Genomic DNA, 12500 nt, shown 5'->3' with positions numbered 1-12500 from the left:
GTATAAGTTGGATAAAAACGCTATCGGAACAAAGCTCGAAAGGTGTTCTAACGAATTCTCGTAAGGACCTGATTATTGGCAACAATTCAATCAGTGCGCGCAGCTCCTATAGCGAACAAGGCGTATTAGAAGAAAAGAAGGCAAAGAAGAAAAAGAAACCAGAGGAAAACAAAAGAAAGTAGTTGGGATTCCCGGCGACTGCCTCACATCAAAGTTCCCCAAAAACGTAAAAATCATGGTTGGCCAAACCTACAAAAAAAAAGTTTGTACTCTACCCCCACTAAACAGGCCGTGTGGAGTCGAATGCACTCACTCCTGACGTGATAGCTCTAACCGTTCCAGAGATAGCTTTCCCAAAACCCTTGCTAATTACTTACTAATCACCACCTTATCAGCTACGAATGCATCGTTATCTACTTTCCTACATTCACTAACCCGATCTATGGCTCTAAAAGAAAAATAGAATAAACTATGTCTAACCTAACCTAACCTACGGGTCTAAGCAAACAACAATAACGCTTGAGAGGGGGCATGGACGCCACCGTGTCGGTTTTAAGGGAACGCGCGAGAGACCAATAGGCCGTGTGCGAAGGTGACAATTCGCTGGTAAGACGGTCCCAGCGTTCGTTTCTAATTTCCCGCATGCGCTCTTTGACTCGGCGCTGCGAGGCGCGGAGTGCTCTGCGGTTTTCGTCGGTCGGTGCTCTGGCGAAGGCGCGAGTCGCCGCGTTCTTCTCGGTCAATAGACGCCTCGCGTCCGGGGGAAGCTCCCAGCGTTGAGCGAACTCATCTGGGACCTTCCGGGACGACTCGGCGACCTTGGTCTGAATGTGATTAGTGACCGAGGAGATCGCGTCTAACGCGTGAGCGGACGAGACTAAATTGTCGGGGACATTTGGGAGGGCAGAGGTGTCGGCGGGCTTGAGGGCCTCGTCTAACTTCTGCCAGTCGACAATGGACTTGAACCTCTTCTCTCGAGTGTTAGGAGGGCCGAATTCAAAGTGAACCTGGAAGTGATCCGAGTCTAACTCGTGTAACGTCTCTACGCTTCGCGGCTGTAGTGCCACGTTACGTAAAACCGCTACGTCTATGACGTCCGTTGAGAGAAGGCCGTTGCCTGTTATGCCACGGCGAGTCGGTTGTATGGGGGCAATGACACGGTTGGTCATCCAACAAGAGGTCGTAGCACATAGACGTGCGGTACCATTTTATACATGAACACTTCGTGCATGGATTTTAAATATTTACATTTGTTCTGCTTTAAAAAAATGCCGTTGAACACATGTATCAAATAAGGAAAAACATCGGTAGGAACATATACAGTACGGCCAATAGAACGAGAGTCCGTATTGGTTTCTGTAGCTTTGGTGTTATTTTAATTTCCCGCGTATGGTCTTGAGAGAGAGAAATAATACGGATAGCATGAACTAAGTTTCCCGCGTTTTTTTCCTTCAACTTTCGGCTTTCTACATACACTACTGTTGAGGCATCTTGTCTACGCCCCCTGTGTTCTATTCAAAGACTGTCAAATTACAAAATATGTAAATTGTCAATTTTCTCTATTCATTTTCATTATTCATATTGTTGCTGATGAAGAATTGTAGGTAGGAAGGAATTTATTTAAATTTATATTTTAAGTTGTCTTGTCTTCTGAAAGCCACTGCTATAAAAACTTTTTACATCCTTTTTATTTTTGTGATTGACTGTAAGTTTTTTATTAATTGCTATTTAAATGGTGTTTCGGTAACAATGTCCATTTTTTCTGGCCACATCCTCAGCTACGCAGAAACTGGCACATGTTTCGCTTGAATACCGACAAAAACCTAATAAACTAGCCGTATGGTGCATTTACCTTTTCAATCTTTACGTTTTTTAGGTGCAACGTAATAGCGGAGTAGATTTTTTACGCATCGTCTTTGGATGGGAGTACTGTCTTTTGTTGTTAACGGTTGTTTATAAGCGTTCTGAAGTAATCCGCCACAATTTTTACGAGGCGTAAAATGACGGCGTCACCTACTCTCGATCCCAAACTAAGGAATCGTTTATTGAGATATCTTCATACTGGTATCGAAATACCAAAATATTTTCCTGGATGCTGGACGGCACATAAGTATTTTGAGGACTTTAAGCCACCCGTACTGCAGGAAGTATTTCTAGCTGATAAGAATAATACTGAGGTTGTAAATATTATCTTGAAGGTAATTCTGTAATTTCTATTTCCCATTTTAACTTTTTTAAATAAATCAATATTTTTTTTAACCATAACAGTAACAACAACCCTAGATTATAATTTATAGTATTATTATATTATTTAATATACATGGTTTGTATTTAATAAAAATTTAAACAAAAATACTAGATAATAAATTGTTTTGTACCATATGCAGATTACATTTTTCAGAGTTTGAACCAACCACTTGTAAAGCTATAAAACCCTGGTGCTGTATTGTATACTATTTTTAGGCATTTCATGATGGCCACTTTACTCGTTTTGAGACCATTGCATTTACTTTGGCAAAATGTCTTTATCATGGCTCAGAAAGAGTAAAGGAAATAACATATCGGGCTGCTCTTGAAGTTTGTAAAACCCCTGAGGAAATGATGATGTTTAATAACTTTCTACGACACTTAAAGACAGGTGAGTACAGGCGATTTAGTTTATACCACAAGATATGTGTTTATTATTTACTATAAAACTTTAGTTTCGGTATAGATAGATTTGGTATAGAATTATGAATATGGGGTTGTTAAAATCTATACATTGTGCAATATTGTTATGTTATAGCTAAGAGAATGTTGTGTGGATACTGTAATGATATTATCAATTATTATTTTATGATATACATATTTACAATCTTAACTTTTGAAACATAAACATCATAAGTTGAGTTTTTTGTAATATGTTAAACTACACGCTACTACTCCACTCTTTGAAATAAATTACTAGTTTTCTTATTTTTTATTATATTTATAATGTAATTTTGTATTATCATTTTTTAATTAAAAATTACATTTCATAATACTATAATATTTTTTATTTAAGGTAATGGCAGGGGTTGGTGTAATTTCATTAAAAAATGGTATGTAAATAGAGATCCCATGGAACTAGCAAAAGAGGTCACCAGAGTACGCGCCAGACATGGCCGATCCCATAAAACTTTGGTGGCAAAATCCCACATGAAAATTGATGTAAATGATTATGGTAAGAAAATAGTATTCCAATTTTTAATTACAACTTGTTTAATTGTTCAAAATCATAAGTATGTTTTATAGATCATTAGAAAGTCATCAATAGAGATAATTTATATAATAGGCATCAGTAATTTGAAACTCTCCTGAGATCTACCATACAGTATGTTGTTCTAGCCCGAGATGCTACCATAAAGTACATAATGTATGGGATAAAACGAGCAAGAACCATTTTGGCCAATGCTCCAGGCACAGAGGATATCTTTGATTACATAGAAAAAGTTGAGAGTATGCGTCATTGTGAAGACCCTAAGGATGCTGCTAAAATAGCTGAAGAGAATCATTTCATCTTGGATCATGTGCCTGGACATCTTCTTACATCACAAGAGGTTACAATTTTTTATTACGATCTTTAAATTGTACAGTTTATGTTGAAGGAACTAGAAAGCGGATGCAGTGCACTTCACTAGAAATCAGTTTACTAATTCTTCCGCAGCATGTGAATGAAGTGCATACATTACTGATTTGAAATCCTGTTGTTTTTGAGTAATGTGGGTCATTTTTGTTTTGTTCAAAATCCAGCTTTGAGTTTTAAGTTGTAAGCCTGTTAACAACTTAGCCACTAGTTTACTATGATCCTCTAAATATCATGTTCCATAATTAACAAATCATATACAGCTGCAAACATATTTGCAACATGGACACAGTTTAAATTATTTTTATGATTTCAGGTATGGGAAGTAATATTGCCCCAAATGCCGTTGCAACAAGTGTTGCATAACATTCAGCGGATACACAATATGGGTTTTCTAACAGAGAGTTCTACTACCACAGCTATTCTGTGCTCTCTACTCACAAACAATGACAAGATTAAGGCATCGAAAGTAACACCCATTGAAGTATTCATTATTGTTAGCAACTATGAGAGGAATTCTAAGTAAGATTTTTAGATTCACTTGCTTGCTTAGTTAGTGTTAAGGCTATTAATTTGTTATAATTAATTCCAACACTAGGTTTTACTATGTTACATTGTGTTAAAAGTTGTATGCTAAAGTGTTTTTTTTTTAGTAACAGTGTCCAAAAATATTAATTTTGTCTTAGCGGATAATTAAATCCAACAACAACCCCTTTGTTAAAGTAATATAGTATTATCTGCATTTTAAGCAACAATCAAAACAGATGTTTGGGAGAAAAGTTATAATATAAATATAGTAAGGCGGTAAATTATTTTAAATAGAATATCTTTAATTAATTAATTGCTGTCTATGCACTTTTGCCATCTTCTAGATGCCATCTATAGTTCATTGATCCCTTTACTAAAAAACTATTCGAACGGAAATCAATAAAATCTTTGACAGTGGTTTCGGATGTCCCATCAGTGGAATTTTTTACCTTGCAAAAAGTTATCCAAGTTTCGAAAAAAATGGTAATCTGTTGGAGGAAGGTCCGGGGAGTACAGCGGATGTCTTAGACATACCAATTGAACCTCCTCTAATTTGGTAGGAGTCCGTTTTGCAGTGTGTGCAACCAAAAACGCACTGTGTTTTCTTTTGCGACTCCGCCGCCATATACATCATTAATCCTTCGAGCCGTTTCTGCAGCACTGGTGGCACGATGGAGCTCGTACTCGTAAATAACGTGATATTTCATGTTTACCATTGTATAAATAGAGTGACGCTAAGAACGGGAAATTAATTTTTCGTTTCAATTTGAATGAATGATGTTTTTCGAGAAACAAATGCACGAGTAAATCCATAAAAAATTGAATTTGAAGGAAGATATTTGAGTCTCCTCTTCGGTTAGAAATTCCAAGTGGCAAGTACGACAAAAAGCGACGAAAGACGAAAGAGACGAAAATAATGTTCATATTATTCACAGGCCGTTAAAATATGAGAAAGCCATAGCGGCTCTGGAGAAGCAGCAACGCCGACGGCAGAGACAGACATTTAATCCAGAAAGTAAGGTTTGGGAGTGGACTGTTACTCAGCGACACCCAAAGGAAGTTAAAATTTGGGGTAAGTGGTTTGTTTCGATTAGGTCATCTATTAGGGCTTATAGTCGAAGTTAAGCGTGCGATTCTTTATCATGAAGCGATGTGCGCCTTAACTCTGACTTTGAGCTAAAGTCTTTATAAGAAAACCTTTGTGAGGGAACCATCTTACAAGCAAAAATTTGTGTATCTGTTGTTGCCATCCTATGTACACCGCTGACTAATTGAACTTCAGAAAAAAAAATTCCAACAAAATCTTGTATAATTCAGTTGGTCCCATGCCATGCATTAGGCGTTGATGGCTATGTGGATCATAAATAATCTGAATGTATAAATGGTAAAAATCTATTTTCTTTATTTATTGTTCTATAATTTTTTACAAGGATTTTATATATTCAGATATTTATTTTAATGTAATAATTTTGTAATGGGCACATTTAAAGGACCTCATAATATTTGATTTCCTAAACTTTATAGGTATCGACCAAATGCCGAACAAAACCGTAATTGCTACATTGCACCTTCTCATCAACCATACCTGGACGCTGACTACGCCCACTAAGGCCCGTTACTTGATCACGCTTGATATGAGAGACCATATGTTTAAAGGTTGGCAAAGATTTAAATGTATAATGGCCAGTAGTTTTTCATAAAAACTTGTGTGCCTAAATTAAGTGTGTTTACCGTAAAGACGAACTTACCAAATAGATTTTAAAAAAATGTAAAATTTTTAATATTATGTTTATTATTTTTTGGATGATATAAAAACTTGTGGTGGTGAAAAATGTGGTCCAGTCCAAATGTATTTTGTAAATATTGATTTATATGGAGAAAAAGAACGTCGCCAAAAACCTTTTTTGACGGTTAATCTCAGACCTGTGTCATGCTTTATTCAACACTCTAAAATCAGTACAATTGCCCCCGTTTTAAATAAAGTACTCACCTGTCTCTTTTCCTCTAATCGGAAACACTATTTGATAGAAATGGACGAAAATAAATCAAATTAATTTAATTATTGAATGATTGAATGTATTTAGATTGATTTTATTTTTATGACCTGGTTGAGGAATATGGATATAATGTGATTTTTAGGTCTTCATTTCTGTGAAAAGTACGCACCATCAAAGAAAAGCAAGAGGAAGGATGTAGTAGCAAATAATGGCGGCGGAGGTGATGTCGACAACGTACAGCCAGCTGTGACTAGAACCAAGATACGACAATTTGCCGAATGCTTCTATAACTCACACGTTTCACCTGGAAACGCCGGTATAAAGAACTTTATTTTCTCATTACAAAAAATGTATTTTATTTACATTAGAAACTTAATCTTAATATATATAAATCTCCTGTCACGATGTTTGTCTGCGATGGACTCCTGAACTACTTAACCGATTTTAAATTAAATTGGCACACCGTGAGCAGTCTGGTCCAACTTAAGAGATAGGATAGCTTAGATCTTTAATTATAGTCGCAATTTTATTTTATTGCAAATTATTTGTCTATAATTAATTGAAAGTCACAATTATCTGTTAACTCCAAAAGATCCTAACAGATGTCGATACTTTTCGACTGCATTGAGTAAGTAATCAATAGATGGCACTGCTATGGTAAACCGACAAACGTGTCATATAAGCTACAATTCAATATCATGATTACCTCGTATGTATATATAAACTATATACACTTCGCCATCAGCCATCCCAATTTAAGTTTACTAGGCTCATTCTGATATGTTTCTTTAATGCCTTTTTAATTGATGCTATTTCTTTATTAATCTACCTTAAAACGACGAAGATGGTTACAATATTTGTATTATATTTTCTGTAAATATCATAGTAGTAATTGGGGTATTCAATATAAAGTGAAAATGCATATAACGCAGTTATGTTTTTTTATATGTTATTTCATTATTCGACGGAGTTACCTTTCACTTTGTATATTTCTATAAAAACTTCTTTCTGATTTTTTTTCCTTATCGTAAATCGTGTCCCACGGCGGTTACAGCGTCATCATGTTCCAATATATATTGATGAGATACCCCTTTAACCGCGGAAATAGGTAGAAGTCACTATGACCTAGCTAGGTTCGGAATATGCAGGATGTTCCATTCATACGAAGCTAGCTTTTTGAATGGCGCTATGACAACTCTGGACGTGTGCGTGGGGGCGTTGTCTCGGTAAAACAAAACGAACGTTTCCTTTTTTGTCACGTAACTTTATGTAATCATTACCACCCCTTGGCTGACCCAGAGAAACATAATTTCTTTGTAGTCGGTTGCCGGTCTCTTTTAAGTCATGTAATGTATTTTGTTACTCGCTTCAACTTACCACACCGACGTGCAACCGTAGAATATGGAAGAGCATATAAACCTTTGTTCTCAACTATTGATTTACGAGCTCCGTAGTAAACATTCTCAGACATATTTTATTACATTAATTTTTTACAATCACGTTTCGACACGACGCAAACAAATGACTTCTATTAAAAAAACTATTCAAGAAGAATATAGCATTTATTGAATAATATATTTTTTTCGTTATCATATTATGTCAATACGATTTCGTCCCTGAAATGGATAAATAAGAAGTTACCGAAACGGCGACTATGAATGTAAAAATTGCATTAATTTAGATCTTAATAATTTTCAGCGATCATCTTGATGCTGCAACTTCTAAAACGCGAGAAGCATGTTAAGGTAGCAGTTTTCACTGAACAAGGCATTGAACTGATCGATGGAAAGAAATGTAACGATATTGAGGGCACAGCGATGTATCTTAAGGTAAAATATATATTTTAGTTTTTTTCTTGCAGTTTATTTTTATTGAATGTAGCATACTGACTTTGCCTGTATTTTTTTAGATGTTCTTATGATACAAATTATGTAATGTGTTAGTGATTTTCGTAAATGGCTAAAATGTTAAAAAAATTATAATACTATTTATAAAATATTCAAAACATTATAATACTATTTATAAAATATTCAAAACCTCTTGATATTTCATAGATTTTTCATAACCAGATTCTTATAATTTCCCGGCTTTGGACGTGACGTCCCCATCGCCCACTGGTGAAATAACCTGTGACGTAGGTTATTTGGCCACCACAATCAGTCCCAAGTCTAGTGGAGTATAATAAACCAGCGTGAAGTGATGAAATAGTAAATAAATAAAATAGCCTTTATTTAAAACAAGTTCCTTTTCATTACTCATACAACGTCAGAGGCCTCCTACTCCAGAAACTTTTTTCTGCCCGTTCTCGCCCTACTGATGACCAAACCGTGACCTTCTTGGACTCGAGTTAAAAAAATAGATCAATTAAGATTGAAAACTCATTATGACTTATGGTATAGAGATAATATACTAGGAACCTGAAATATAATATGGTTATGAATAAGACTGTTAAATTTTTTTTTAAATAAAAAAAAAACTTATTTTGTTAAAAAGTTATAACTTTACATTGTCAAAAAATGTTTACAGAAACAGAAACTTGGTCGCGTACAATTGGACGCACCAATCGAATGGGCCAGCAAATTGAACGAAAAGTTCGACGTGTTTATTAACATGATCGACCGAAGTAGCCGTTACATGGAGCTGGAAAAATCGGCCCGTGGAGGCAGAGGACCTGCGGGCAGGTTTGGCCCTCCGCCCACTAACAATGATGTCGTGGACCACTGCCCCGTGAGAGCCCTTGAGCGCTACAGGACGAAGACGGCAAATCCTGATGCTAAGTAAGTATTCTTAATAAAGCATTTAAGCACATACAAAACACTGAAACCTTGGAGACTGGATTTTTATATATTATATATACCTGATAAAGTAAAGAAAAATATAATTGAGAAATAATCAATTACTAGATAATAATTTTATATCTTAAAATGATGCGACCATTAAAATATATTTTTGTTCAACTTCGCTTGGATGAATTTTTTAATCAATCTAACAACTCTTTCATAAAAATAAAAAGTGTTTAATTTGTAAAACGTGAAAAGTCCATCACTACAAATTATAAAAGATTTTCAGTTTGCGTGAATGATTTGACCTCAGGTTTTTGTCCCGGATCTGGGGTGGCCCCATTTTTAGATAAATATAATACATTCATATTTTTTTAAGGTTGATTGTGATGTCGCTAGCATCCCATCGGTCGGAGACAACAGACGGCAGTCACGAGGGTATTCTTGATATCGTCGGGATCGACGAGCACGTACCCAAAGTTATGGACGCGTTCGTTCTCGGACAGTTCAAGTAAAATCTCAACAGGTGGCGCTGTTCAAATTTTTTATCCATAAATTACGTCATGCATTTGGGTGCAAAATTAAAATGTGTGTGACGTAACTTACGGATTGCAAGTCTCATACTTATCTGTTCCATTGATTAACTAAGCTTGAGTATAATTTCAAAGTTAATATGTCCTTGGGGTAGATAAGTTTATTGTAGTTCGCGCTGCGCCTATACATTATTAACATTGGTATTAATCTATTGGAGTATTTAGGAACAGCTACTTGGCTTTCCGAAATGTCTCTGAATTACTAGATATAATGAAATGTCTTAAAGTTAAATTAAAATACTGAAACCCCTTTTTGGGATTCTGTTTTGGCTTTTAGCTCATAAATTTACATGCCATATTTCCTATAGAAATCTTTTTAACTGATTACCTCAGTATTTATGTTTTCAAAATATTTCTATTTAAAGTTTTATTCATATGAGAAAGTCTCAATTTTACATTCGATTTATTTGGCACAAATGTGGCCTACTATGAGTAAGTCAGGCAATTTTAAAAGTTTATGCTGGCGCAAATAAAATAATTTAAAAAAAAATTGGTAGTTATACCACAACGCTATGTGTTCCGGACCTCATGTAAAAGTACATTTGAATGTTTGCCTGAAAATATGTATAATGTCAATTTACTGCACATATTAAACTATGTGTAAATAGAATGTATCATGAATTATAAAGGAATCAGAATGTTACGCTTTTTTATTACAGAGAACAGGTTTTTATCGAGTTGTTTTAAATAGGAAATGTGCCTCATATGAAAAATGAAATTATTTAAAAAATGTAAGATTTTACATTTCCTATTTGTTAATTATATAAACACATATTTGTTTAAAACCACGTAACATTCTGCAATTCTGTACTGGACCATTGAGTTTGTAAAATGTGCGAACATACAGTGGTCGTATCTTCCTAATACTTTTGGATCTCTATTTGAAACCTGGTTTCTTACTTAAGTTTTTGTTAATGCGTTATTAGGTTTGCAAGACCATCGCGATCTAATTTAAGCTAACGTTAAATTTTATAGTTGTGCACGGACTTTGTGAATTCATGAATTTTGGTAGTTCGCAAATAGTAAAACCATATCCTCTGTAGATTAAATATAAGGCAAGTGATAATCTTCGCCGACAATTATTAGAAAGATCACGAAAATATTTTTGTCTATTTCAAGAAGGAATTATTTATTCACCCTATTTGTTTACGGACATGTTTGTTTTACATTTTGTAATTCCAAAGACAAAATATTCAATTTTTCTATGTCCGCAAAGTCCGTGAAAACAACTACTATTTTTTTGTGTTTTTCTTATAAGAGCTTTTATCAATATAGTCGTAATCATAATAGTTGTAGGGATACGTCACAAGGCGTGAGCAAATTGCTTAATTTTCTTCTTTTATTCAGAAATATGATTCCATAATAAACAAAAGTCAATATAAAACGACAAAGTTAATTAATTTAGTCATCACTAAATTTCGTCATGAAGACAATAAAATGTGTCAAACAACCTCTTGAAAAAGGTTTGTAGACTTTCTTAAATATGAGCTTATACATAGGTGGTTAGAGGTATTTTATTAAAATCTCTATTATAAGTTCTTGCTCACACCTTGTGACCTGTGTTAATCTTAATATATTGTTGTGGTGACCCTTAGATTGTGAAATCATCTCAAATATATCTAGGGTTAGCCTTTGTATTCGTATTGCTTAGTATTTGTAGCTTAACAGGGTCTTTTTGGTGAAACAAAAATCTGGCACCTGCTCTCTACAATCACTGCAACGTGTTCAAAAGATAGTAAATTGTGACGGAGGTGACATTAGGTAAAATTACTTTTATTTCGAACTATAAAAGCAAATATTTCCGATACTTCCGTCAATATATCTGTAACAATATTTGAACGCTAGTACTAATAGATATTCTTTTTATTTATAATTTATGCAAAAATTTATCAGATTCCTAATTGCCAAAGTACATAATGCATTTTTATACTAGTAACTGTACTGGCTTTCAAATATTATTCTTTATCTAGCTAAGTAATATTTCTAGCATATCTTTTCTCTTTAAGGTAAACGAAAACTGGTACATGCTCATATACGGTTCATAAAATGTTATTTAGCCAGAGAATTACTCTAGAGTTACCAAAAGCATAATAGCAGGTCTGGTTTTTAACTAAAACTTTCATGCAGGTAAAATAAACCTTAACGTGATATATATGTCGCAGTAAACTTGTTAAATCAGAGACTTAATTGAATCTCTAGACAGTTAATTAAAGATCGATATTCAATCAAGTCACTAAAGTTCCAACGCCCAAAAGTCAAGAAACGTTTAACGAGTTTCGTTCCTAGGCAACAAGACTAACATAGCCTAACCATTTACAATAAAGCATAACACGGAATTTCCAAGCTCTCAGTTCTTCACGATCACACCGAAATTACAATGACAAATGAAATAATAATGGTGGAGTCTTGTTTTACATGTTAATCAACACGCTAGCTTTCGGTCAGACAGATAGTTAAACGTTTTCGACACTGCTTTATTTAAATCGAAATGCTAGCGACTTGATTAAATATCGACATTTAATTAACTGTCTAGAGATTCAATGAACTCTCTGATTTAACTACTTTACTGCGACATATAAACTAGATATCGATGCATTGTCATAGTCCTGCTGTACTCATAGGTACTCTCCTGGTACTGAGCAAGTATCAGCTTTCTCCCGCGTGTAGTTAATAGGTAAAAACTAAAATCCGTTTCAAAATTGGTTACTTTTGTACTAATACGAACGGAATTTTCAGAATCTGTGATCACTTGGTACTCTCTTGGGATTAAGTATTTTTTATAACTGAATGTTGAAAATTTTTAGGAAGCTCGAAATTACTAGTTGCTCTGTGTAATTGTGAATGTTGTTTTGTTATATATACTAACGTTTAGGTAAAACGCTAATAATCAGCGCAATGTTTATTTATTGTAAAAGCAACCTTGTATGCTATGTGGCAAATTTTGCTGAGCCCTGGCAGACCACATTTTTTTTAGTAAAAACTAATATATTACAATTGT

At 34.5% G+C, this 12500-nt stretch overlaps 1 protein-coding gene across 2 annotated transcripts; it reads left to right on the top strand.

The window, feature by feature from the left end:
- Window positions 1–1515: 1515 nt before the first annotated feature.
- LOC123718299 (60 kDa SS-A/Ro ribonucleoprotein homolog) lies at window positions 1516–11878 on the top strand. 2 transcript variants are annotated; one of them, XM_045674726.1, is made up of 12 exons: window positions 1516–1604; window positions 1877–2198; window positions 2464–2638; window positions 3044–3202; window positions 3367–3578; window positions 3921–4126; window positions 5068–5204; window positions 5657–5788; window positions 6272–6445; window positions 7828–7958; window positions 8656–8906; window positions 9289–11878. In XM_045674726.1, exons 2-12 carry the CDS (start codon window positions 2001–2003, stop codon window positions 9422–9424), a joined length of 1911 nt encoding a protein of 636 aa, XP_045530682.1. In that variant the 5' UTR covers window positions 1516–1604; window positions 1877–2000; the 3' UTR covers window positions 9425–11878. The 2 variants fall into 2 exon arrangements, with proteins under 2 accessions (XP_045530682.1, XP_045530683.1); XM_045674727.1 differs by having other exon boundaries at window positions 1601–1705.
- The last annotated feature ends 622 nt before the right edge of the window (window positions 11879–12500 follow it).

Source organism: Pieris brassicae, chromosome W (assembly GCF_905147105.1).
Source record: "Pieris brassicae chromosome W, ilPieBrab1.1, whole genome shotgun sequence".
Lineage (NCBI taxonomy): Eukaryota > Metazoa > Arthropoda > Insecta > Lepidoptera > Pieridae > Pieris > Pieris brassicae.
This window is presented reverse-complemented; position numbering and strand designations above follow the sequence as displayed.